This window comes from Bubalus bubalis, chromosome 13 (assembly GCF_019923935.1).
Source record: "Bubalus bubalis isolate 160015118507 breed Murrah chromosome 13, NDDB_SH_1, whole genome shotgun sequence".
In the NCBI taxonomy this organism is placed as follows: Eukaryota; Metazoa; Chordata; class Mammalia; order Artiodactyla; family Bovidae; genus Bubalus; species Bubalus bubalis.
In genome coordinates this window covers 720,555-745,353 of record NC_059169.1, presented here as the reverse complement: position 1 = coordinate 745,353, position 24,799 = coordinate 720,555, and the positions used below count along the sequence as shown (strand labels likewise).

The window sequence follows — 24,799 nt, the reverse complement described above, 5'->3', positions numbered from 1 at the left end:
AGGTGCCTGGCCAGGTGGGGCTGCTGAGGGCGGCTGGCTGAATCTGGACTTCCCGGCCCCTGTCTGGCTATTTTGCTTTTCAAACTGGCAGCGGAAAAGTAAGACTCAGCGGTTTAAAAATAAGGCCCTTTGCTCTTTAAACTCTTAACGGTGTTCCTACTAGTTTTTAAAAACCACCTTCCGTTCTCTGCAGCGCTGGACACTTAAACAGGAGTCCGCTCCAGTTGGCCGGAAGGAGACTTTTCTGGAGCAGGTGCAGCCTCTTAACTTTACTGGAAGCTTCCCACCCTGCCCCTAAGGGACCTCCAGCCGGCCCTGGACAGGGAAGGGGTTAAGGTGACTCTGAGGCTCGGCAGGATGTGTGGGGGCGGCCGTGGGAGGCCCCAGGATGTGTGACCACTGGGAGGGGCGAGGCCACAAAAATAGACGTGTGTCCGGGGGTGCTGGTGCTGGACTGTGTGCGTCCCTCCCAGGGGACCGGGACCCCACTGGACAGGTAGGTGAGGGGTGGCGCCCTGAGGGAGACCTCGTGGTGGAGGGTCTCCTAAAGTGCAGATCTGACCCAGTGGCTGGCCCAGAGCGGTTTCAGGGACCTGAGTTCTGAGCTCTGCTCCCAGCTCCTGGACCCACTTCGGGGGGGCGGGAACGGACAGACAGATGCTGCCTGTGGGCCCAGGTGGGCGGCCGGGAGGGCACGTGCTCTGGGTGAGTCAGCCCAAAGGGGCAGGAAGAGGGGCTTGGCTGTGTTTCAGCACTTGCGTCCCTCGGGGCGGGGCGCACCCCCCAGGTCCCAGGCTCACCATCTGGCCAGGACCTGGACGCAGCTGTGATCGGGCCTCTGTGACCTCCGCCCCCCCCACATGTGACAGCCCCCCCTGGCAGTGATCCGGGGGAAGGCTGGCGAGAGTGGCGGGCTTCCGCGCCAGAAGCCTGGGCACCACTCTTCTTGTGACTGACCCCAGTTCTGGGGCGCCTTTCTCTCCAAGAGATCCGCGGATCAGGAGGAGGGCGCAGGGGCCACCTGTTTGCGGAGCTCAGCGCTCTGAGGACACCTCTGCCCCAGAGGCAGCCTGAAACCCGTCCTTCTCCCGAATCGGAGCCTCTTCCCTCCCAGCCCTGCCACTACTGGGAGTCTCCTGACCTCAGGTTGTGGCTGTAATCGGTGTCTGGATCACCATTAGGCTCTTTCTGCATTTGGGGCTCAGCTGTGAAAACGGGAGATTTACCTGGGAAGCAGCGTCTTGGTGATTGGTAGTGGAATGAAGGTCACTTGGACAGAAGAACTTCCTGCTGTTAGGAACTCACATACCTTTTGTAAAATGGCGTAAAGCCTGAAGTTGAGAGAGAGGTTGCTGGAGCGTTTGTGCGAACGGAATAAACTGCTCTGTTGGTGGCACCTGGCCATCAGCTTAGTTGATCTGGTGCTAAGAGGCTCCGGGAGAAGCTAGCAGTGTGAGAGGAACAGTGACCAGAAGATAGCATTCTGCTCCACACTCAGCTCAGCCTCTTGTTCTCAGGTCCACTCATTTCACCCTCGCCTGAGCCCAGGAGAGCCGGGGTGACGCTCTTCCCTGACAGGTGGGAGATGCTGGCTGAGTGCCAGCCGCAACCTGGACCTGCCCGAGGGCCCAGGGCCGCGTCTGGAGCCGCTCAAGAGATGCTTGGTCCACTCCTCCCTGGAGAAGGTGGGTGGCGGCCCAGCCCGCTCCCAGAGAAGGCACGCTGTGTGGTCAGCATGGGGTGGCCGGTCGGACTGCCCAGCCTCCCTTGGAGTCTGTGCTGATGGAGCCGGTCCACAGTACCTTCCCCTCAGGGATGACCATGTCCTTTTCCTCTGGGCCTCCCCTAGTAAAACGTTCAGGACTTCAAGCCTGCAACGGTCTCCCGGACACCCTGTGGCCATTACCAAGGAACTCTTGGAAACCCAGAGCCGGGCCTCAACTTTGTGGCCAGAGGCTGCTCCCGAAGCACCTCATCCAGTATCAGGCAGCGCCGTCATCCCCAGGAAACCCGACGCTTCCCCCAGAACCTCCCAGCGTCCCTGTGAAGCCCAGAGGACCAGTCCCTTCGCAGCTCCATGGAGGTGACCCAGGAGCAGCCCAGGGTTCATCTGCAGAGCTTGTGCCCCAGTGGGCAACATGTCAGCGTGGGTGTAGGTCACTGCTGGGGGCGTTCAGTCTAATCTGTTGCAAAAGCGAAGAACTGTATTCAAATTACCAAGCTGAGCAACCACAGAAATCGGAACAAGTCAAATAGGAAGATACAGGTGGGGACACCGAAGAGCGTAGCCCACCAGCGCTGAACATCTCCACACCGTCTTCCTCCTCACTGGTCCCTTTCTCACTCAGAGCTTAGGGCTGGCGACGGAACACAGAGCAGGCAACTCCCAGGGGAAAGGCCCTGGTGTCGTCCCACAGACTGAGCCTTAGGGGCAGGGAGGGACAGGCGTGGGGAGGAGGTGGAGACCGGACCTCCCTGAGGGTCCCCCGTCCCGGCATCCAGCCGGACAGCCCCGCCTCCCTCCCTGATGCTCTGGACAGCGTGGTGGGTGTGAGCGCCACCAACAACCAAGCAGGTTAAGCTGCTGCCATGGGGCCACAAGCAGCATTTATGGAAGGGGCCCAGCCAGACATAAGCCAACAGGGGAAATGATGGGCCATGTGTGTGCATGCTAGGTCACTTCAGTCGTGTCTGACTCTTTGCAACCTGGTGGCCTGTAGCCCACCAGGCTCCTCTGTCCATGGGATTCTCCAGGCAAGAACACTGGAGTGGAAGAAGGGAATGGCAATCCACTCCAGTATACTTGCCTGGGAAATCCCACGGACGGAGGAGCCTGGTGGGATGCGTAAATATGCATTGTTTGTAAGTATATTTATTGTCTAGATGTGTTAACTTTTCTTTGATCAGTCGTGTGCTCAAGTTTTCATGATTATGGAATCCTTGGTGTCTATTCACAGGGTAAACTTGAAACCAATGATTTAAAAAAAAAAAAAGAACACTGGAGTGGGCTGCTGTGCCCTCCTCCGGGGGATCTTCCTGACCCAGGGATCGAACCCGCGTCTCTTACATCTCCCGTACTGGCAGGCGAGCTCTTCTCCACTAGCGCCACCTGGGAAGCCATAATGAGCCATGAATATGCCCAAAGACTGGCGAGGGGGCTGTGGGAGCTTACCTCCCAGGGTGAGCATCGCAGGCAGATGACGTCACCTGGCTTCTGTCGAGATGTAGTCACTCGCTGTCTCTTTAAATCCAAGGTTGCCTCCCAAAGACTTGATTCGAGTTTCTTTCCAGACTTCCACTGGAGGAATGACCTGAGTGTTTGTCCTGGCCCTTGGACAGCAGTCTTTACCTGGGGATTGGAGATGTTTCCGGCCCAGGCGGCATTGGTTTTGAAGGTTTGCCAGTTCAGTGAATTTTACTGTGACATTGAAACCAGGAGAACCAGGGGCATTTTTGTCCTTGAAACAAGAGCCCAAATGTCAAGGGAAAATCTAGGTTTTTATTTCTCTTATGCAGCAGAAGTAAATAATATTTTTGTTTGTGCAATGCTTTTTTCCATTCCAGTGTTATAAAAGGAGACCACTTGTTTACCTGAACATGGACACAGTAGAAATTATCTGGAGAAGAATGAATTTTAAATATCCCACATCCATTTCAGAATAAACACTGCCAAAAGCTGTGCCTGGTGATTGGGTTTTGTTCGAGGAAGCACGGCTGATGTCTTTGCAGTGTGACCTGGTCTTCCTTCTAAGGTCTGTTTTTCACTCTGCAGACTCATGTTCGACTGTTGGAGGCTCATCCTTTGCCAGAAAACCGGAAGCGACGATGCTTCTTCCGCGCGAGGGTCCCACGAGGCCGAAGAGGAGGACAGCGACCCTCGGGTGGACGTCCCTGACGTCATCAGGCTTGTTCCAGACCCGCCGGAGGGGCCACCCCCACCTGCAGGTAGGGCCAGCTGCCTCCTTGGGATCCGGATGGGTGACCAGCGTCCCAGGTCTAGGTGGCAGCTCCCCGGGGCCCCAGGGCCGCCTGCACATGCGGGCCAGCTGGGCCCAGGCCCATGGGTGAGACGTCAGTCCTCATGCTTGCCCATTTGCCTTCCTGGCAGTGAGGCTGAGGCTGGCTCTGGTGAGCTCTCGGGAAGCCGTCTGGGTTTAGAGCCCAGGGCTCCACTTTACCAGGTTTTCAAACTGAATCACATAATTATACAAAGTAATTGCTTGTAAGAAGATTTTTAAACTCGTCTATTCCAAGACATTTTTCCCCTCTCATTTCTTACTTTGAGTATTTGTACTTTCTCTTTTTCTTCATTGGATTAGCTCACAGATCGATTTTGTGGATTTTGTTTCCAGAAGCCAGTTTTTAAGTAATTGTACTGACTTTCCAAGCGTGTCCCTCCTGAGCCCACCCGAGCCCCCTTGCCCTGTACCCCCTCCCGCGTGGCTCCAGCACTCCTGTCTTCCCCTTGCCCCCAGGGTCTTCATTCTCATAGGAGCCGCATCCAGAGGGGCTGCAGAGCCCACCCCCCTCGCCCCACAGCCGCCCTGCAGCTGCGCCAGCCCCTCAGGGTCCTTAGGCGCCCCTGGCTCTGGGTGCCCCCCTTACCTGGCGACGCCGGGGGCGCCCGGAGCCCCCTCGGCTCCTCCTCACACCTCCGCCTACAGGCCCCACAGGCCGCGCTCTCACATCACCTCCCGCCCCTCGGGCCCCGCTGCCTCCCTGGGGTCTCTGTCTGACCCGCGTCGGCGTGGACTTGGGGTCTCTGCTGTTCATTCTCTTGTTCTCTCTCCATGTGCATAGAGACCACTTGACTAAGATTTGCCTGAAATATATGAAATTGCACAGCAGGACTTTCAGTCTTTATGTATTTTCCTAATTATGTATTCTGAAAGGTGACCATCCGGTCTAGTTTTGCAGTGTTTATTTTAAAACGCTATTTTCATGCCAAAAATATTAGAAGCTGTGGTTTTGCCTTGAAAAACTAGCATATAAACTGCAGGTTTCAGCGGCAGTTGTTACTGCGTGTGTCTCCCTGTGGTCTCTGTTCGTGGTCCTGTTTTGCCTGCTTTGAAATCTGATCTGGACATTCAGCCTGGCGACGTCTTCAGTCACGCTCTGGGAGGTAGCATTCATTCATTTCGTCAGCACCACCTGCAACTCTGAAATGCAATTGTTTGCTTATGAAATTAAGTAGACCGTGAAATGGATTTGAGGTGCAGTATTCCTCTTCTCCACACCTCGAAGGGCCCAACAACCCGTGTGATGTCTCTGCATGACTTCTGCTCCTTCAGGGAGCAAGGCCTGGCTGACCCACGCGTCTCTCATCATTCACGTTCCTTCTCTTCTTAAATAAGCAGACCTGCCAGGTAGCTTTGTGCCCTGTAGAAACACCGTGCCTCCTGGTGGCTGAAATCTCTGTCATGACTTTCGCCCCCTCTCTTGACTGTCCCCCTGCAGCTGGGACCTTTTTCGTTTTCTGAGGTTGGAAACAGGAAGGCAGTCGGGACCCCTGGAGAGTTGGGTGGTTAAGGGGAAGGGGGTGCAGCCAGCAGGCCCAGGAGGCCTGGCTTACCTGCCTCTGTGGCCGGGAGGCGGGCGGGGGGACTGGGTCTCCAGGACTCACATCTGAGGTCAGCGGACGGGGCCGCCTCTCCTGTCTCGTGTGGTGCAGACACAGGTGAGCCCTGACTTGCCACCAGCTGCATGAGCCACGTGTAGGGGGGGCCGCCTGCACATATGCGTGGTTGGTCACGGGCACTCACGGGCACGCGTGTTGCGGGCCCAGCAGGAACCGTGGGGCGTGGCTGACGGGATAGCGGGGCCCTGCAGCCCGCATGGAGGGTGGCCGGGCCCTCTGTCCGCAGATGGAGGTGTCGGGCAGGCGGGGTCCACTGGGCGTCCTGAGCGCACGCAGCTCTGAACCAAGGGCAGCCCCGGGCTGGTGTGGGCAGGGCCGGGCTCGCTTGGGCCTTTGAGGGGTCACCTGCAGGCTGGGGGTGCAGTGCCAGGTGCTGGCTCGAGAGCTCTGACAGGTCAGTGGGCGGGAGCTGGGGTGGAGGGGCTCATGGGGAAGCAGGGCCCTCGTGGTAAAGCAAGACCAGAGGGGGCTGCCCCGGGGCCTGAGGGCCCAAGACCCAGCACAGCCTCGAGGAGCAGCGGGATGGGGCCCTGGGGTGCGAGAGGGGCATGCTGCAGGCCGCGGGGGGCTGCTCGTGACCCACAGAGACCCTGTGGAGAAGAGAGGTCCCCAGGAGGACCCGCAGGCCAGGGGAGCAGCCAGACACCCAGCCGACCCGGCGCCAACAACCCGCGGGCTTCAAGTCGGAGTTGGCGTCTGAATGCAGAGCTGCGAGCCACGTTACAGCCAGAGCTGCTGGCTGTCCCGTGCTTGTGTTTAGACAAACGCGGGTGTTTGGGTTCGCCTGAGATCACACGTCGGGGGAGAGACGCGGGGCGGGGCGTGCGTGAAGGCCGCGGGCTTTGTACTGTTCCGCCGCTCCCGTGTCTGAAGCCTCTGCTGTGAACGGAAGATCCCCCGAACGTCACTTGTGTGGTGGGGACCCCGATCCTCGTCATCAGCAGTCGGTCAGCTCAGTCGGGGCCAGTTCCGGGTGCAGTCGCGTCCCTGGGGCCTCTTGGAGACAAGGGTTCTCCTATCCAACCAGGCCAGCAGTTACCAGACCCAAAAGTAAAGGAGCGGTTTTCACCTTTTCAAGTAAATCTGGGGCTTTTTTCCCTTCTTGACAAAAAAGCTGTAGCGACTCTGCTCCGAGCGCGTTTCAGCCGCTCTCGCGGCTGCAGCAGGCAGGCGCGGCGTCTGCCTTTCCTGACGCGTGTGTGGGACGAGCACTCACAGGCCTCGCGGGCTTGCACTTGGCACCGGGAGCCGATGGGTGTTGGAAAGAGCCTGGCAGTGGTGTGACCCTCCGCGCGGCGGGGGTGCGCGCGAGTTGGCTTCAGGAAGGGGGTTGCTGGCCTGAGCAGACCCCGGCCAGTGTGTGCGGGGGCTCCCGCTCTCCGGTGCTGACCGCTGCCGGCTGCAGGGCGCCATCTGAGCGGCCTTGCGGCAGCGACTCTGGGCTGCCGGCCCCTGGAGGCACCCGGCGCCTGGACTCGGGGCCGCTGGGGGCCGTGCCGGCCGCGACCTCGGGCTGCCTGCCTTCCTGGCTGAGGTGCGTCAGCAGGCCGGCCCGCCGTGCTGCAGGCCTGCCCGGAGGCCGGGAAGTGGGACACGGAGCTGTCAGTCAGCCTGCGCCTGCTCTTAGGCGCATTAGCAAAATCTCTGCAGGAAACAGCGGGTGCCGAGCTAGAGCTCGTGCCCGGCTTAACTCTTCAACACCCAGGAGCCCAGGAAGCAGGTAGGGCCTCAGCCACGGGTCGGGATCCGCGGAGGACGTGTCCACTGTCCCCTGGACAGCGGGGCGGGGACACGGTCTCCGTGCCCTGCTGGCTTCCTCCTGCCGGGCCTGCCTTTCCTCGGGAGCCCAGTTTCCTGACGTCCTCTCTGCTGGATGTTGCCACAGGATGCCAAGCCGCGGGAGCCTGTCAGGGTGAGTGAGCTGGGGGTGCGAGACCCTGAGGCCACTTCAAAGCCGCTTCTTCCAACACGAAACTCACCACACGACCCACAGCCTACGTATTCACCAGGACGCGCCGAAAACTCAAGGCTGCACAAAACCCACACCCGGGGGCTTAGGGCAGCTTTATTCTGAGCTGCCAGACTTGGTGCAACCCTGCCTCAGGTGACGGATAAACAAAAAAACCATGGTCTGTCCGGGTGGTGATGCTGTTCAGAACAGAAAGGAAGCGAGCAGAGAGGACCCCAGGGCAGGGTAGCCGGTCTGCACAGCCGTGGAGGTGGACTCGGGACACTGTATGTCTGTCAAATCCAGGGACCTTCACAGCACAAGGCGCAGACCTCAGTGGGTGCAGATGACAAGGACGCTTGAGGGGCGGGGGCCTCATAAGAATGCAGATGCTCACTCGCTACAAACGTGTGGTCAGCGAGAGGGTGAAGGACTCGCCGACTCGAGTCACTTGGGGAGCATGTCGTCCATTAGCCAAGGGCCAGGGGACCCCGGGGTTTGTGAACGGGGGTCACAAAGACAGTGATGTAAGCGGGCTCCTCCCCTGCCCTGTGCCCTGTCTCCCCGGAGCTGGACGAGAGCTGGCCAGCCCTCTCGGGGCCTCAGACAAGCTGCCTGCTGGCTCCTCGATCTCGGATTTCCGGCTGGTGGCTCCGTGAGAACAGACCCTGTTGTCAAAGCCGCTGGGCCCATGGGGCTCTGTTAGGTGGCCCAGGGCTCCCGTGGTTTTCCTGCTGGTCATCCTCATGTAGTGCAGTTAGGCTGTGGTGAAAGCCGAGATTTAACGCTGGTTGTTTGGAAGAAGGTGTTTTTGGGGAGAGAAGGAAGCAACGGGACGGCATGTGATTTATTCCCTGGTGGCAGGAAACTTGTGGGTGCTTTGTCATTTTCCTCAAATTGATAAAAAGTTTTCCCCTAATCTGAAAATAATCTGAAATGTTTTGCTAGAAAATGTTTGTGATTCAGCTGCCCTAGGAGATCATTTCTTAGATGTTTTTCTGCAAAATGCAGGCTGTAAATATTTAATTCTTAGCCCGCGTGCAGGACAACGGTTACTGCTTGAGGTCACAGTTTCTCTGAAGCTAACTCTTTCAAACTCCTGTTTAAAAGGCTCTAGAGGAGTCAAGAGGAGGGAACACAGAAGGGAAGCTGCGGGCGGGTCAGCCTCGTCTTTGGGAGGAGTAAAGTGTCTTCCCAACGCCTATTTGGAAAATCTCCGGGAGGTGTCGGCTGTGGCTCTGCGTCTGTGAACCCAGGAGCTTCGTGTCCACCGCAGGGCCGTGACCACAGATCCCGGAACCTAAGCCAGTGTCTCGGAGGAAAGGGCCTTTGTCGGCTGTGGCTCTGCGTCTGTGAACCCAGGAGCTTCGTGTCCACCGCAGGGCTGTGACCACAGATCCCGGAACCTAAGCCAGTGTCTCGGAGGAAAGGGCCTTTGTTTAAACAAAAACAGCCCCTTTGAAACTTGACCGCATTCCTGACCTCAGCTCTGTCATCGTGGTGTCCACTGCTTAGCATGAATCGTCCACTTTTGTGTGGCTTATGCAACAGCCTGGCCACATGTCCCGCAGACAGACTTGCTCGCTCCAGGGAGCAGTGCAGAAGGAGGGGTAGGGGGTTGTGGGGGGCCTTCCTGGAGGGGGCGGGCATCCCTGGGCCGCCCCGGGAGCTGAAGGTGGGAGCCCCAGTCAGGGGCCGAGGAGGCCGCCCCAGGCCCGTCGTGCACGTGGAAGAAAAGCGTCACCTTTGAGCCTGCATTTCCGAGTGCACCCGTGGACCTCGCTGAACGGCAGAAAGAGAGCTTGTGTTCTGCTCTGAGGACTGCCATGGCGTCGTCCGTCACTGGAGGGCTGCGCCCCGGAACCAGGCGGGAGGGGCAGGGACAGACCCGCAGGTCCCCAGGGTTTCGCAGCCTCGGCAGCCGGGGGTTGGGGCCGGGTCCTCCCCGCCGCGGGCCGCCCAGCGCCTGCTGGGGTGTGGGCAGCACCCTCGCCCCAGCAGCACCTGCGTCGTGACAGCCGGACGTCTCCTGACTCTCCTGTGGGCAGTCGCTCCCCCTGCCCCCACTCATTGTCTACTGTGCGGTGTTTCTGGGCTCGGACACATGGACCCGAGTTTCATCGACAAGAGTGTCCCGAGGGTGCGGGAGGGACGTGTCCACACGGTGCCCCCGGCTCGGTCACGTGACCCCCAGCTCCTCTGCCGCCCGCGCTCGGGCCAACAGGTGGCGCAACTGAGCCGCCGAGGCTGGACCACCGTGCCTCCCGTTCAGGGCTGAAACTGAGGGATGCAGGGGGTCAGTGACCAGGACGCCTGAGCGCTCAGTTTGGAGGAGCAGGGAGTTGGGTCTCCTTCTCAAGGGGACTGAGGGTCTCAGGAGGCCTTGAGACATGGGCTTCTGCACCAACCCGAGAGCCACGCGGGTGAGTTCACACGCGGGTGAGTTCACACGCAGGCTAGTGAGTTCACACGCGGGCGAGTGAGTTTACACGCGGGCAAGTGAGTTCACACGTGGCCGAGTGAGTCCACACGCAGGCGAGCTCACACGCGGGAGAGTTTGCACACAGAGCACCCTTCCGCTCGGGGTGGCTCCTGGGTGAGCCCAGCACTCTGTGAGTTTCTCCGTCAGCTTCTGGGTTGCTGCGGGGAAAGTAGGAGAAAGGGACCCGTGACAAGCTGGACACCTTCCAGGAGGGGCCAGTGTGCATGTGAATGTAGCTTAGCACATATCAGCTTATTTAGGCATAATTTGCATACACGTAGACCTCAGAGATATTGTGGGTTCAGCTCCAGGCCAACCACAATACAGTGAGTATCTCAGTGAGGGGCATCACGTGAATATTTTGGTTTCCCAGTATCTGTAAAAGCTATGTTTATGCTCTACTGCAGTCTGTTAAGTGTGTAATATAGCATTATGTCTGAATGAAAAAAGTATACTTTAAAAATACTTTATTGCTAAAAAATGGCAATTATCCTCTGACTACCCAGGGTTGCCACAAACCTTCAATTTGTAAAAAATGCAGTATCTGCAAAGCACAATAAAATGAGGTGTTGCTGCTGCTGTTTTTAGTCGCTAAGTCGCTGACCCCACCAAGTACACTGGAGGCCCCAGGGCTGCTTTGTGGGGCAAGTGGGCATGGTCCCTGGTCTGGGTGACTGGGGCTGATGACACCCCCCAGGGAGCTTCTCAGAACAGAACTTGTCTCTGGGAACCTGGAAGGCAGCTATGCCTTCCTGATGGGTGTGTTTCTAAGGTTGTGTTTCCTTTCAGGCTGCAGCAGGCCCCGTGGGCATCGCAGGTGTGGGGTTAGGGCCAGGGAACTGGGGGGATGGAGCGCGAGCAAGCAGGATGTGAGGGTGGGTCACTGTGCCTCCTTCTGTGTCCCCCGGGAGGGGCCACATCACGGGGTGTGACATCAGAGCAGCCTGGGGACCACAGGAACTCCAGGCCAGTGAAACCGTCTTCCACGATTCTGTAATGGTGGGTACGTGACATCGTGGTTTGTTCAAACTCAACAACTGCTGACACGGAGATTGAGCTGTGGCAAAAACTGAAGGTCTAGTTAACAGTAACACAGCGATGTGACTGGTCCGTCCATCACAGCGTGGGTACCATGCCATTGGGGGGGGCAGTGGCGATGCTCTGCCAGTACCCTCTCTCCTGTAAACCTCACACTGCTCTGAAGGTTGAAGTCTTCCTTCTAAGTGCTTCTCGTGGGAGACGGTGATTCTGCCCTCTGTGTTTAGGGTCTCTTCTTTCGAGGTGTGTTAGAAGCTGTGGTGACGCGTCTGCAGGCGGGAACCGCAGCTTCGCATCCTGCACTGTCGTCTCGGCTGGGGCCGCGCTGTGTGAGCAGGAGCCCACGGAGACGGCTGCGTGGGCAGGTCGTCTGCACTGTCGTCTCGGCTGGGGCCGCGCTGTGTGAGCAGGAGCCCATGGAGACGGCTGCGCGGGCAGGTCATCAGCAGGCGTGATGCTGGCTCATGCTGCACGCGGGCTGTGATGGAAAATGTCTGGCAGGTTTATACACACAGTACGTGCGGTGGCTAAAAGAGGTAACTGGGTTGGTGCCAACCGTCTTCTTAGACTTAAGAAGACGAGGCCCAGGCGTGTGCGTTGGCAGGACCGTGGCTCGCTGGCATGGCTATCTGCCATGTTTTTAATTCTTCAAACCCAGGACCCCTCCGGCGGCTCCAGGTGGGTCCAGCCAGGTGGGCACCTGCAGTTGTTCCTTGCAGAGTACCTGAGCTCACCTGGGGGCTACCTTCTCTGGTCCTGGCATCATGGTCTGAGGGGGCTTCTCCTCGAAATGTTAATACCGTGCCATCTGTGTTTGTTGAGATTCCCGAGGTTCTCATGACTGATGCCACAATTTTATCACCTTTTCATCTGAAGTGTCAGGAAGGAAGCAGGCACATTTTGCTCCCCAGTGAACTGTCTCTAATGAAAGCCAGCCGACGTCCTCCAACAGATGTCCCTAAAATCATTTTTCTTCTTCTTCCAATAAAAATGACAGGAGCTTTACTCTCAAAGTAAGTAAAATAGACACAGCTGTGGCCCGCAGAAGCCTGATTACTAGCCAGATACCCTGCCAGCAGACACATCGGTAGACTCTACATCTGTGTGAGTGCACGTGTTCTGCCGAAACAAACGGAACATTGTGAAAAAGGCCCGGAAGCAGACGAGAGAGGCAGGTCACAGCTTTATTCCAGCCGCTCAGGGGAAGAGAGCCGTGTCTGTCCCAGCTCCTGGGACTTTGCTGTGACGTGGGCCGGAGGCTTCCTTAAGGTCAGCGAGGTCAGGGCCCTGGTCAAGGTCAGCCCCCCTCAGGGCAGGGCCCCTCTTATGTGGGAACTGAGAGGCAGCCCCCTTTGCTGTCTGGAGTTTTTCTGAATGAACTCACCCAGGGCCGGAGGAGGTGTGTGTTCAGGGCTGTTGGATCAGAAGAGATGCCTGTGCTCTGAGGTCACTTTAAAACTTAACCCACGAAAGACCACTACGGGGAGACAGGCCAGGCGGACCTCTCCCTGGTCCCACCCTAAGGACAGACCCCTGAATCGTACCCGTGAGAGAGGTGAGAGGCTCTGAGATGGAGGAGACCAGCCTGGGAAGGACACAGTGGTCCAGGCTGGCGCTGGGGGGCCTGCAGCTGGAAACTCCCCACCAGACCTGCCGTCTCCCCCGAGGACCCAAACTGAAAGAGAAAAGGCAAGAGATGTCAACATAGATGCGAGAGGCGGCAGGACCATCCTACAGACAGACAGGTCGAAGCCGCTGGCACAGGATGCTTCGCTGGAAAAGGGAAAACTGAGAAATCTCAGCAAAGAAATAGAAGATGGAAGAAAATGGAAATTTCAGAAATGAAAATACAGCAATGAAAGAAACAATCCCAGTCGATGGGCTCGACAATGGAAGGGAGAGGACAGCAGGGAGAATCTGTGAATCTGAAGATAAAATGACAGAAACCACCCCCTGAACACCACAGAGGAAGGAGGCTGAAGGGACAGCCAGGAGCCTGGGGACCTGAGCAGCTCTCCGTGACCTGACCTTCTTGTCCTTGGAGTTGCAGGAGAGAAGGGGGGTGGACTGAAAATACTCAAATAAAGGCAGGAGACTGCCGAAGATGCAGACCCAAACATTTAAGGAGGTGATAGAACCCCAGTTAGAATAAACTTCCCCCAAACCACACCAAGACATATAGTCAGATGTCTGAAAACTAGAGACAAAGAAAAATGTCTTAAAAAGCACAGACTACCACAACTCACTCTATAGGAAACAGGGTAATTTGAATAGTCTGAAGCTATTACATCCATTGAATTCATAATTTTAAAACTCTCAAAAAAGAATATCAAGATGGTTTCACTCAGGAACTCTACCAGGCATTAAAGAACGCCAGCTCTTCACACTCTCTTCCTGGTCATCTTATGACGCAAGTATTTTATTGACACCCAAACTAGACAAAAACAAGAGAAAACTATGGACCAACATCCCTCATGAATGTACAAGAATCCATAACAAAATATTAGCAAACAGCTAACCGACGGATAGGAAGGGTTATGCACCATGGCCAAGTTGGATTTAATCCAGGAATGCAAGGCTGAATCAATATTTGAAAATTAACCAATGTAATCCACCCTTTAATGAACTGAAAAAAATCACATGTCATTTCAATCAATGTAGAAAAAGTGTTTGACAACATTCAGTACCCTTTTAGAAAAACAGGAATACAGAAGAGCCTCCTTAAGTTGTCAGTAAACATTCACCAAGAACTCCTGCGGCTGCCACGCAGGAGTGGTCAGAGCTGTGCTCTTCCCCACACGGTCGGGAGCCGTGTTCTCAGCAGCGGGTTGGAAGTTCAGCTGGTGCAGCGAGTCAGGAAGAGGAAATAAAAGGAAGGAGATTGGCAAGGAAAAATTAAACAGTCCGTATTGACAGACGGCGCGATTATCTAACTATACAATCCCGAGGACTCTACAGAAACACTCCTAGAGCTAATAGTGAGGTTAGCAAGGCTGCAAGATGCACGATGAACACTGGAAAATCTATTGTATTTCTCTGGACGGACAGCAAAGTTAAAAATACAATGCCATTCACATGCTCCCAAAATGAAATGCTTGGGTGCAGCTCCAAAAACCATGAACAGAGCTTGAAAACTAGAAAATGCTGACAAGGGAACTCAAAGATTTAAATAAACGGAGAGACACATTTTGTTTGCGGATCGGACACCTTAATATAGTAAAGATGTCAGTTCTCTCCAAAGCAATGGGCAGAATTCCTATCAAAATCTCAACAACAAAAAATTTATAGATATAGACAAGACTCTTGTAAAGTTTGTGTGGGAAGTCAGCAGAGCTAGAATACCTAAAACATTTTGAATAAGAAGAAAGTAGGAGAAGTTACTGTGATACCAAGGATTCTTCTGCCACAGTCATCAGGACGGGAGGAGTCGGTTGAAGGACAGAAGACAGTGGAGAAGAGAGAATTAGACAGCAAGCCCACTGATTCCTAACGAGGGTGGACAGCCTGCTCAGTGGAGGAAAGACAGCCTTTTAGCAAGTGGCCTGGAGCCGTCAGACATCAGAGGGAAAACCAAACAAACAAAAGACCGTGACTTTCGGTTTCACACGTCATACAAAGATTGGGTCAACATGGGCCACAGACTTAACCTGTAGAAGTTCAGAAACAATATGGTAGATGGTATTCAGGACCTGGGAACAGATGAAGAGCGCAGAGACTTGATGCCAAAGACGGGATAAAAGGAGAAATGGCAAATTAGACTTTATCAAAATGAAACATGTGTGCTCTCCAAAGGCCCCGCTAAGATGAGCTACAGACAGGAGAAAATATTCCCAGACCACAAAGCCTCAAAGCACACCAGTAGAAAAGCAAACAACCCTGGCAGAAAGTGGAAAACAGAAGTGAAGAGGTGCTGATGGCAGATGAAAGGGGGTCGGGGAAGCACAGCCTCTGCGAGCCGCCCCCGCACGCCGTCGCGCGGGCTGCCGTGAAGAGCAGTGGCAGCTCTGGAAGCTGGGGTGCAGGAGTCGGTCTCTGTGCTGGTGGCGATGAATGTTCAGGGGCACAGCCATCTGGAAACTGCCTGCCAGGAAGACACCACCACACACAGCTCTCACCCAGCCCAGCAAGTTGCACTCCTGGGCACTTATCCCAGAGGAAGGAAAGCGTTCACACAGGCTCATGCACACGCGAGTTTGTATTAGCTCTGTTCATAGTAGCCCCAAACTAATGCCCTTCAACGGGTGAACAGCTGGAAAAAGCTGTGTCCATCCACGCCGTGGAGCGCCAGGCACTCAGTGAGAACAGGGGCAAGACGGGCACCGGGCCACCCGATGAAGCTCCGGAGAGCCGGGCTGAGTGAAACGAGCTCGCCCCACCGGGTTACGAGCTGAATCCACTTGGGAACGTTCTTGACGCTGTGGAAATGGAGGGCAGCAGTGGTCGCCAGGGCTCAGGACGGGGTGGGAGGCGGGTGGTGTGGGATGGGGAGCCCTGGGTGACGCTGTACTGAAGCTCCACAGGCTGTAACCACTGGGGGATGGTCTCTTCGAGGGATGTCTTATGGCTGCACGTGAGTCTGCAGTCAGCTTCTAAAAAGGAGGGTAATAACCCACAGCCCAGCCCCTCACTGCCGGCAAGTCCACATGTGTGGCCGTGTTACGAGCGCTGTGCCCGACATAGAATCTTACTTGAAGTGGGAAGGGGGGTTGGGGGGAAGAGCTTTCCTTTTAGATGGCTGTGACATTGACTGGCTTCAATTAAATACTTGCTATGGAGTTATAGGTTCACATCCACACGTGTAAATAGGTGTCAAGGCAGATTAACTCAATTTCAGTGACCTTGCTGTTTGTTGAACCTTGGAAAATACTGCCTCCAGGTTAAGGCTTGAAAACACGACAGTTCTGCAGTTAATCAGCTGTGCTTAAATACTCAGCGTGGGCAAGTCACCAGCCCAGTTCCGAGGCAATTGCTTCCTGCTGTGCGGGACCCCATGGGCTGTGCCAGAGCTACAGTGCCCACTGCCCCTCCCCGCCCCCACTCCCCCTCCCACAATGCCCCTCCCCTCCCCCACTGTCCCCACCCTCCCCCACTGCCCCTCCCCTCCCCCACTCCCTCTCCCACAATGCCCCTCCCCTCCCCCACTGCCCCACCCTCCCCCACTGCCCCACCCTCCCCCACTGTCCCACCCTCCCCCACTGTCCCCACCCTCCCCCACTGCCCCTCCCCTCCCCCACTCCCTCTCCCACAATGCCCCTCCCCTCCCCCACTGCCCCGCCCTCCCCCACTGTCCCCACCCTCCCCCACTGCCCCCGCCCCTCCCCCACTCCCCCTCCCACAATGCCCCTCCCCTCCCCCACTGTCCCCACCCTCCCCCACTGTCCCCCCTCCCCCACTGCCCCACCCTCCCCCACTGTCCCCACCCTCCCCCACTGCCCCTCCCCTCCCCCACTCCCCCTCCCACAATGCCCCTCCCCTCCCCCACTGCCCCTTCCACAATGCCCCTCCCCTCCACCACTGTCCCCACCCTCCCCCACTGTCCCCACCCTCCCCCACTGCCTCTCCCCTCCCCCACTCCCCCCTCCCCTCTCCCACTGCTCCACCCTCCCCCACTGCCCCTCCCCTCTCCCACGGCGGGCACCGCGGTGTTGCTGTGTGCAGCTCAGCCAGCCTCCCGGTTCCTCCCTGCAGCCTCAGCGAGTAGCCCGCTCCCTGCATCCTTTCTGCTGACCATGTGGCCACATCCGGGGGAGCACTGAGGCCCCGTCGTGGCCCCCGAGCCCCTGCAGAGCCTCAGGGCCTGCACCTCCTGGCCTGGGGCTTCGGTATTCTGTGGCTTGCTGGGTGGGGAGAATCTGAACGTGTGTGATACAGAGTTAAAGCTGTCGCTACTAATCTTCTAAACAGAGTAATAAAGCAGCTTCCTGATCACAGGTTGGCATGTTCTCCCGGGTTTACTGTTTTGGACCAGAGTCCCTGGGGCAGGGGTATAAACAGCACCGAGTGCGTCAGCCCGGCCCAGAAGCCTGCTTATCGCTGCCCCCGTGACCCTATTGTGAGTGGCTTCCTCTTGCGGATCTCAGCTCCACCACAGGGCGCGGGCAGCTCAGGAGGCAGGCGGCTGCCATGGCCGCCTGGGGAGCAGGTGCCCTCGTTTGGGCAGTTGGTGCCCTGGGTGTGCGGGTGGGTGCTAGGGTGCCCCCTCTTGGGGCCCTGCTCCCTGCTGGGGGGCGGGGGCTGCGACGCCTGGCCAGGGCCCTGTCTCGGCATCTGTACTTACTCTGTGTGGTCTTGGTGGAAGGGACACTTCCAGCCGTGACCTCTGTGGTGAAGGGCTGGCCACCAGACACCCGTCCTCAGGGGGTCTGGCCTTGGTGTCCGTCTCCTCCGGGTCAGGTGAAGGTGGACACCAGCAGACATGCATGGAGCCGCGGACGGTCCGGGGGGCCGTGGGAGCCTAAGACGGGGGCTGTGAGCTCGTCTCAAGGACTCACCTCTGCAGAGACACAAGGTTCAGTGGCAGAGAAGGGGCGGAAGTGGGGCTGCGCCCTGGACGGGGAGCAGGCGCTGGCAGGGCTGGGGAGGGGGCTGCCTGCCCACCCAGGGGACTATGCCGTGCCCAATGCCCTCCTGACGGGGCCATTTGAGTCTCCTTCGGCCGCCCGCCTGGCCTTGCTCGGTGGATGGGAAGTCATGAGCTGCTTCCACCCTGGAGCTTTTCCCACGTTTGTCTTATCACCTGGTGAGGTTGTCAGTGCCCAGAGCACTGGTGGGGGCTCAGAGTTCACCAGCTCGACCTCAGACCGTGCTCAGCGACACAGCTCAGCAACAGAAGGAGATGCCCCCCCTGCTCCCCCCGCCCCCGGCTCCTTCTGGCCTTTGGCCCTGGGTCTCCCACCCTCTGCTCCAGCCCCTGCGCCTAGACCTCAAACACAGCTCAGCAACAGAAAGAAATGCCCCGCCGGCACCCCTGCCAGCTCCTTCTGGCCTTTGGCCCTGGGTCTCCCACTCTCTGCTCCAGCCCCTGCGTCTGGGGCAGGAAGGTGGCCAAGGCCACTCCTGCCTTGCAGAGGGGACACCTGGGACACACACACATACCCCACGTCCCCAGGCAACGCCTGCCTAAGACATCCACCCTTAAAAATAGGAAATCCTGTCTTTTGTCACAACGTGGACAGACTTGGAGGATGTTAGGCTGAGTGATGCAAGCAGGCAGCCTGGGACAAAGGCTGCGAGACCCACTGTGTGAGGTTTATTACTCAGGCCCGCAGGGGCCGGGGGACTGCAGGGGAGGGTGCATGTGAGGAGGACAAGGACTCCAGGGCCAAGGGGAGTGTGCTGGGGTCAGACTGCTTGTGTCCCCCAAAGTTCATATGTTGAAATCGTGGTGGTGGTGTTCAGGAGGTGGGGCCTCTGGGGTCATGAGGGTGGAGCCCCAAGAATGGGATCAGTGCCTGGAGAAGGGCCCCAGAGCGTCCCTGACCCCGCCTCCCATGTGAGGCTGCAGTGAGGGGTCCTGGGGGCTCCTCTCCAGACCCTGCCATGCTGGCCCCTTGGTCCTGGACGTCTGGCCTCCAGGACAGCGGGAGCTAAGTCTCTGTGGTCTCTGAGCTCTGGGCCCTGCGTCCTGTAGCCTCCAAGCTGCCTGGGGCACGTGGGAGACGTAATGACCGCTTTGCACCTGAACGGGCAGAGCCTCTCTGACCTGGAGGCTGGTTGGGCCCCAGGAGACGTGCGGGCCTGATGCCCTGGGGACCCAGTGAAGGAGCCCGCAGGGAGGCAGCTGGGCCGGACCACAGTCTGCTGACACCCTTAGAATAAATGCAGAACCCAAGGAGGCTGATGCTCCAGGTCCCTGCGAGCAGGAGGGGGAAGCGCTGGGGATCCCCCAGATCCTGTCCTGCATGGGGCGCCTGCAGCCCCGCAGAGCAGGGCTGAGTTGCGGTGTAGCCCTTCCTGGGGGGGCGTCCCCACCTGCCCACTCCCAGCCCAGGAGCATTGCTCGGACCGGAGGCTCTTGTGAAACTGCCCTTAGAAGACCCTGTAAATTGCAGAGGGGAAGACTACCAGTGGGGAAGCACCCTGAGTTTTGCATATCCTGTTAGAACCCACACCTGCTGGGTCCCTTGCCGCCCTCAGGAATGTAGGGCCTGTCTCGGCCCCAAAAGGCAAAGCTGGAGACATAGGCCCCCGGCCCGCGGAGGTGACGCCTGACCTGGGCCTTGTGAGACAAGGCGCAGTCTGCAGGCTGAACTGGGCCGGGATCCCGCGGGCCTGAGGACCGGGGCCGGTCCCTTCGGTTCCTGCAGGGGGTCCTCCTGGGGACATTCTGCTGAGTCCAGCACATGCCTGTGTTGGCCATTAGATCAGCCTCAGTCCCGTCTCCAGGGCTCCGTCCTGATCTGAAACGTCCGGCTCCACCCCCCTGCACCTGCCCCCTGCCGTCTTGGGGTGGACGGGGTGCTCTTCTCTGGCATCTCCCTGGGGCAGGGCACGGGCAGGGCACAGGCAGGGACGGGACACACATGCGTTCCTGTGGGTGACCTGCTGGGCTGTCTCGTGGGGACCGATGTGACCCCACTTGAAGCCGATTCGACGGTGGCTGCCTCTCCTGGAGCCTCTGCACCGCAGCTCGGCTGGGGGGCCCCTTACCCCTTTTGTGTGGAAGCCCTTTTGGCCTCTCTCATAAGCACATCCCCCCCCCCAGAGGTACAAGGTGGAATTAACTGGCTTCTGCATCCTGTGAGTTTAGGTGGCAACGTGACACGTGTGTGTCAGTGGGCACCGCGGTGAGCAAGTCACCATTCCCTTTCTGTGGGGAGAACTTTACCACTGACCTCGTAACGAACCTCACCGGGCTGTGTTGCTGCATGTTGTCCCCATGCTGCGCGCTGGAGCCCGGCTCTTCAGCGCCACCCCAGGGTCCCTGCACGGGACTACCGTCTGCACTCCACTCTTTGTTACGGCTGAGCACTGTTCCACTGTGTGTGTGCACCACACCCTATCTGTCCATTCATCCATCGCCAGACACTTCGATTCCTCCCGTACCTTGGCTATTGTAAATACTGCAGCAGGTAACATAGGGTACTTTTATTTTTCTGAATTAATGTTCTTGCCTTTTTTTTTTTTCCGGAAAATGCCCAGAAATGGAATTCCCGGATCATAGGGCAGTCCTCAGTCTTCTGAGGCATCGCCTCGGTGTTTCCATAGTGGCTGCGTGGATTTACACCCCCAGCAACAGTGCACGGGGGTCCTTTTTCTGCCTCCCACAGCGCTTGTCTGCTGAGGTTGTTCTGGCAGCTGTGAGGTGGCGCCTCCCCTGGTCTGGTCCCTGACGTCCGCAGCGTTGAGCACCACCCAGCGGTCCTCACGCTCTGTCCTGGCCGCCCCACAGCTGCCCTCTGTCCTTGCAGCCAGGTGAATTCTGCCTTTCATCTTCTGAATGTTCTGTCTGCATCTTTGGGCCTGAGATAGAGGGAAGGCAGCTGCCAGGGGTTTATCCCAGGGGCCCCTGGGGGGCAGGGACCCCCCCTCCCCACCCACCACGGCCTGCTCAGCAGGACCTGGGGGGAGATGCCCTTGAGAGGCGGGTGTGTCCTGAGATCCCCAGGATGCCCTCCTCAGACGGACGCCGGCTCCGTTCCCCGGGCGCACAGCTGCGGTCACAGGTGAAGCTGCCTGTCCACGGCCGCGGGTTCCTTCAGAGCGTCTGCTTTCCTCTGCTGCCCTGGCCCCACGCGGGAGCCTCTAGTGCAGGACGCAGCTGCACCCCGGCCTGGCGGGCGTCTCTGCCTGCCCCAGAGCCCCCACCTCGGACCCAACACGCACCCTTCAGCGCTCCTGTTTCTCACCTCCCTTTCAGGCTGACTTTCCGGGACGGTTGCTAAGAGGATGTGTTTGGTAGCCAGGGATCATCTTGCATTCTGCCTCGCCACCTGGGCGCCACGCCGCCTCTGCTCTCTGGGAGGCCCAGCAGTGGCGCAGATGAGCCCGCACCCTTGGGACACTCAGGCGAAGCTTCTCTCTGCGGGGTCGTGTCTGGGCCGTTACCTAACTGTCCTTTATTGAACTGTAAGAGACTTGGGGGCTGACGTGCCAACTGGTACAGGGCAGTGCTTCCCTGAAGCAAAGCCTGCTTTTTAGATTTGTGTTTGTGCACCTGTGAGTTTGAACCCTGCCTCCAGCACCTCTGTGTGCCCTGGGGCAGTTACTGGATCTCTCTGTGCAGTGTTCTATTAAACAGGGTAGAAACAGAGCCTGCCTCCTAGATCCTTCTGAAGATTAAATCAGTTCACACCAGGAAGGAGCTACTTAGGAGGGTCCCTGGAACACAGAAGTGCTACATAGTGTCTGATGGGATTTTACGACTGCTACACTTCAGTCAGTAGTAAGTGACTTTTGTAGCAGGATAGCCCCAAGTGTGCTATAACATAAACAGAGAGTAAAAGTTTGATACAGACTCAGTGAGAGGGGGAAGGAAGGAGGGAGAGACGGTCAGGGGATCGTGGAGGCCGTAAGTCTGAGGTGTCCAGCGCAGCCACAGGGTGGGAACCGGGAAGAGCTGAATCTGGCCCTTCCGGAGGCAGAATTCCCTCTGCCTCGAGGACATCAGTCTTTTCCTCTTCAACTGATTGAACGAGGCCCACCTGCAACAGAGAGGGTGACCGGCTGGTCTCCACATTCACCTCGGCTACAGAATACCCTCAAAATGACATCCAGACCGTTGGAGCAAACACCCCGGCATGGAGGCCAGCAGACTCCGCCGTGAAGCCGTGGTGTTGGCTGCTTGGTCCCTGAAATGCCCCAGAGCAAGGTGCTCCAGGACACAGAGAGGAAGGAAGCTGAGAGAGACCGAGTGGGAACCTTAGATGAAGGGAACATTGGTCAGCCGGCGAAGCACAGAGGGGGGCTAATAGTGCACCTGGACATCGGGGGTCAACAAGCCCTTGGGGGCTTGCCACCTTCCTCCCCAAACCACCCCCAACTGGGATGTGGGCACACCCTGTGTTGACGTGAGCTGCCCACTTTAATTTCCCAAACCACTTAAGGAACCAGGCACCTGCTCCTCAAACACTCCATCTGTAAGGTCAGCCCCTCGGTGGGAAGACACCCGTCAGGGTCCGGGCGCACACAGGGTTCGCGCCTCCCTGGGAAATGGCGCTGGGCCCGGGGACACGCATGACTGGCTTCTGCAGGGCGCCGGGGTGTAGAATGCACTGGGTGGCTTCGTGCCAAGCATGGCGAGATCGCGGGGCTGGAGCCTGGGCGCGCGCTTCCCTCCTACGCCTCGCATCCTTGGGCAGGCGCCGACCACCGGACCACCGCGAACCCACCGACCCGCTCGCGGGGGGCGGCGCGGGCGGCATGCGGCGGCGCGGGGAGGGCGCGCCCGGCTGCTGCGGCCTCTGCACCTGCCCGGGGGCCGCCGGAGGTAACCGCGGGCAGGCTCCATACTCGCGCCTCGGCGGCTCCCCGCTCCGCTCCGGGGAGGGCGCAGAGACCCGGGGCTGGAGGGGTGGGCCGGGCTGCGGGCTGAGGTCCCGGCGGGGTGCGCCGGTCCGCGGGGCTCCCAGGTGGCCGCGGGGTGCACTGGTCGAGGGCCCAGGTCGGCGCGAGGGAGCGCGCGCGGGACGGTCGAAGGATCCGCGGGTGCGCGCGGGGGCCCCGGGTGACTGCACCCGGGGGTGCACTTGTGGAACGCCTTGCTCGCCGCGCGGGGGTGCACTCGCTGGGTGCCCAGGTAGCTGCGGAGAGACGCGGGGCGCGCACCGCTTCCGCTTCCGCCGAGCAGCCCCCCCACGCGCCCCCTCGGCGGGACCAATCCCGGGCAGGCGGCGCGGCAGCCCCCTCCCCAGCGCCTCCCCTCCCCCGAAGCACCTCTGGTGCAGAGGAAGCCCGGGCTGCAGGACCGTTCTGCGCTGCGGAGAATGAGGTTCTGGCTGAGACATGAAGAGATGGCCCTGGAGGAAATGGTGCAGAGATTGAATGCGGTTTCCAAGCGCACTGGTAGGAGGAGCCGCCGGCCCCAAGCCCGTTCTTGAGCTTGACATCATGTGCTGAGTCTCGGGAGACGCGCCTGGTTTCTGGGTGGCGGGCTGCATTTCTTTTTCCAAGCGGAGGTAACAGGACAGTGGAATGATGGCTCTGATCTGGCAGCTGACAGGCTCCTTGGCCGGTCAGCCCGATTTTATTCTGCCCGGGAAGGTGGCCAGGATGGCAGACTGGTGATGGGCTTTCTGGGCGGCCGCAGGTTTGTTGGTGGAGCCGTGGTCTGACATCTGCTCCAGCCTGCGTGGGGCTGCGCGTGCTGCAGTCGCAAACATGTTTGTGGCTCGAAAAGAACGCGAGCCGGGGCTTCCCGAGCTGCTGTGGCGCTGGAGGGGGCGTCGAAGCTGGTGTTGAGGAGGGAGGGTCCGGTCCATCAGGGAGGTCTTTCTCCACCAGATAGCATGTGAGCCTGAGACAGATGCTGGAGCGTGGCTGGTGTGGAGAGGGAGATGGCCGATGGATGCTGTTTTCAGCACCGAGTGAAGGATGACTCACAATTGGTTTTGAGGAGACGTCTCCCCACGTTTGCTTGGATTCAGGAGGGCCGTGCGCTGGCCGGGCTGGGCGCTGCCTTCGCTTGGCCACTTCTGAGCTTTCCTGCGCGTGTGCAGGGCCCCGTCAGCCGGGGCTGGCTCTCCCTGAAACGAAGAGGAGACGGTTGTGCACCATTAAAAGTGAGCTGCCGGGTTTTTCCTGATGTTGCTGTGCTGCGTCACGGACTGTTGCCTCATCATCTAAGGAACGCTTTCCCGAGAGGTTAGCTTTGATCAGTCACTTGGTGTAGGTGTGGTAGCCCCCCCAACACACGCCTCTCCCACCCCTCTATCATAAGCACGAGACCCAGCAGATCTGAGAGCAGAGCGGTGGCCAGGCCAGTGTGAACACTCCGTGTGTGGTGGTCTGAGACCCTGGGGGTTGTTCTGTGTTTAATGGTGATTTTGGTGTTAAAAGTACTGGGCTTGTGATAAATGGGTCAAAGCACAGGAAGCCCCTCTGCCGTCTGCCCCTTGTTCTCAGGAGGGTGGCTCCCAGGTCTGACGCACGAGTCCTGCTGTGTGGCGTGTGGCGTGCAGCGTGCGGCTGAGGTGAGGGGCGCGGACCGGGTGCCCGTCGCCCTGGAGGGAGGCATCCTCGGGTCCCCGCGCTGGGCTGGAGTCGGGATTACAGAGCAGTGGGAACTGGTCCAAGGGGTGATGTCATCCCTGGGCCTCAGGGCCGGAGGCTTCCTGGTGAGCCAGGGAGACGCGTGTGCGCTCTGATGGCAAGGAGACTGACTTCCAGGAGCGGGGTGGTGCTGGGCACCCCCTGAACTGTGCAGACTGCCGCCTGGCTCTCTGCTGTGTGTCCTCGGACACACCGGTGCTCCGATGGCTCCCCTCCGCCAAGACTCTGAAACCCAGGTAAACGCGGTCTGGTGAGCACCCAGCCACTTGGTTGGGGGAGGACCTGCCTCCTCCCTTGGCACAAACCCAGGTGCCACCAGCTGGCGCTGAGACTTGTGTGTCCTGCGGTGTTGACGGGGCCACCTGCCGAGCCCCCCTGGGGCCGCCATGAGCCCCCCAGCAGCCCGGGTCTGCGTCCCCAGCACTGCCGCAGAGGAAGCCCCCCTGTGTAGCAGAACGGCTCTGACTGGAGGTCACAGAGGTCA

The 24,799-nt window shown here is 58.7% G+C and overlaps 2 protein-coding genes across 9 annotated transcripts in view; one reads left to right on the top strand and one right to left on the bottom strand.

The window, feature by feature from the left end:
* The window catches only part of MCF2L (MCF.2 cell line derived transforming sequence like), an 89,260-nt gene that overhangs the window by 405 nt on the left and 64,056 nt on the right, over window positions 1–24,799 (top strand). For 2 of the 7 annotated variants that reach the window (XM_045162495.1, XM_045162508.1), the window contains one exon: window positions 3,773–3,945. In XM_045162495.1, coding sequence (XP_045018430.1) covers window positions 3,777–3,945 — 169 coding nt within the window. In that variant the 5' untranslated portion in view covers window positions 3,773–3,776. Of the gene's footprint in view, window positions 1–198; window positions 254–363; window positions 497–3,772; window positions 3,946–22,983; window positions 23,110–24,529; window positions 24,552–24,799 lie in introns of those variants that run through there. The other 5 variants (XM_045162506.1, XM_045162500.1, XM_045162496.1 and 2 more) reach the window with 4 other exon arrangements.
* Window positions 21,513–23,112, bottom strand: LOC123328937 (proline-rich protein 2-like). 2 transcript variants are annotated; one of them, XM_044927065.1, is made up of 2 exons: window positions 22,163–23,051; window positions 21,513–21,749 (listed from the first exon to the last, which is right to left on the bottom strand). In XM_044927065.1, the coding sequence occupies exon 1, from the start codon at window positions 23,049–23,051 to the stop codon at window positions 22,191–22,193; it is 861 nt and encodes a 286-aa protein (XP_044783000.1). In that variant the 3' UTR covers window positions 21,513–21,749; window positions 22,163–22,190. The 2 variants fall into 2 exon arrangements, 1 of the variants encoding a protein (XP_044783000.1); XR_006543941.1 differs by having other exon boundaries at window positions 22,981–23,112.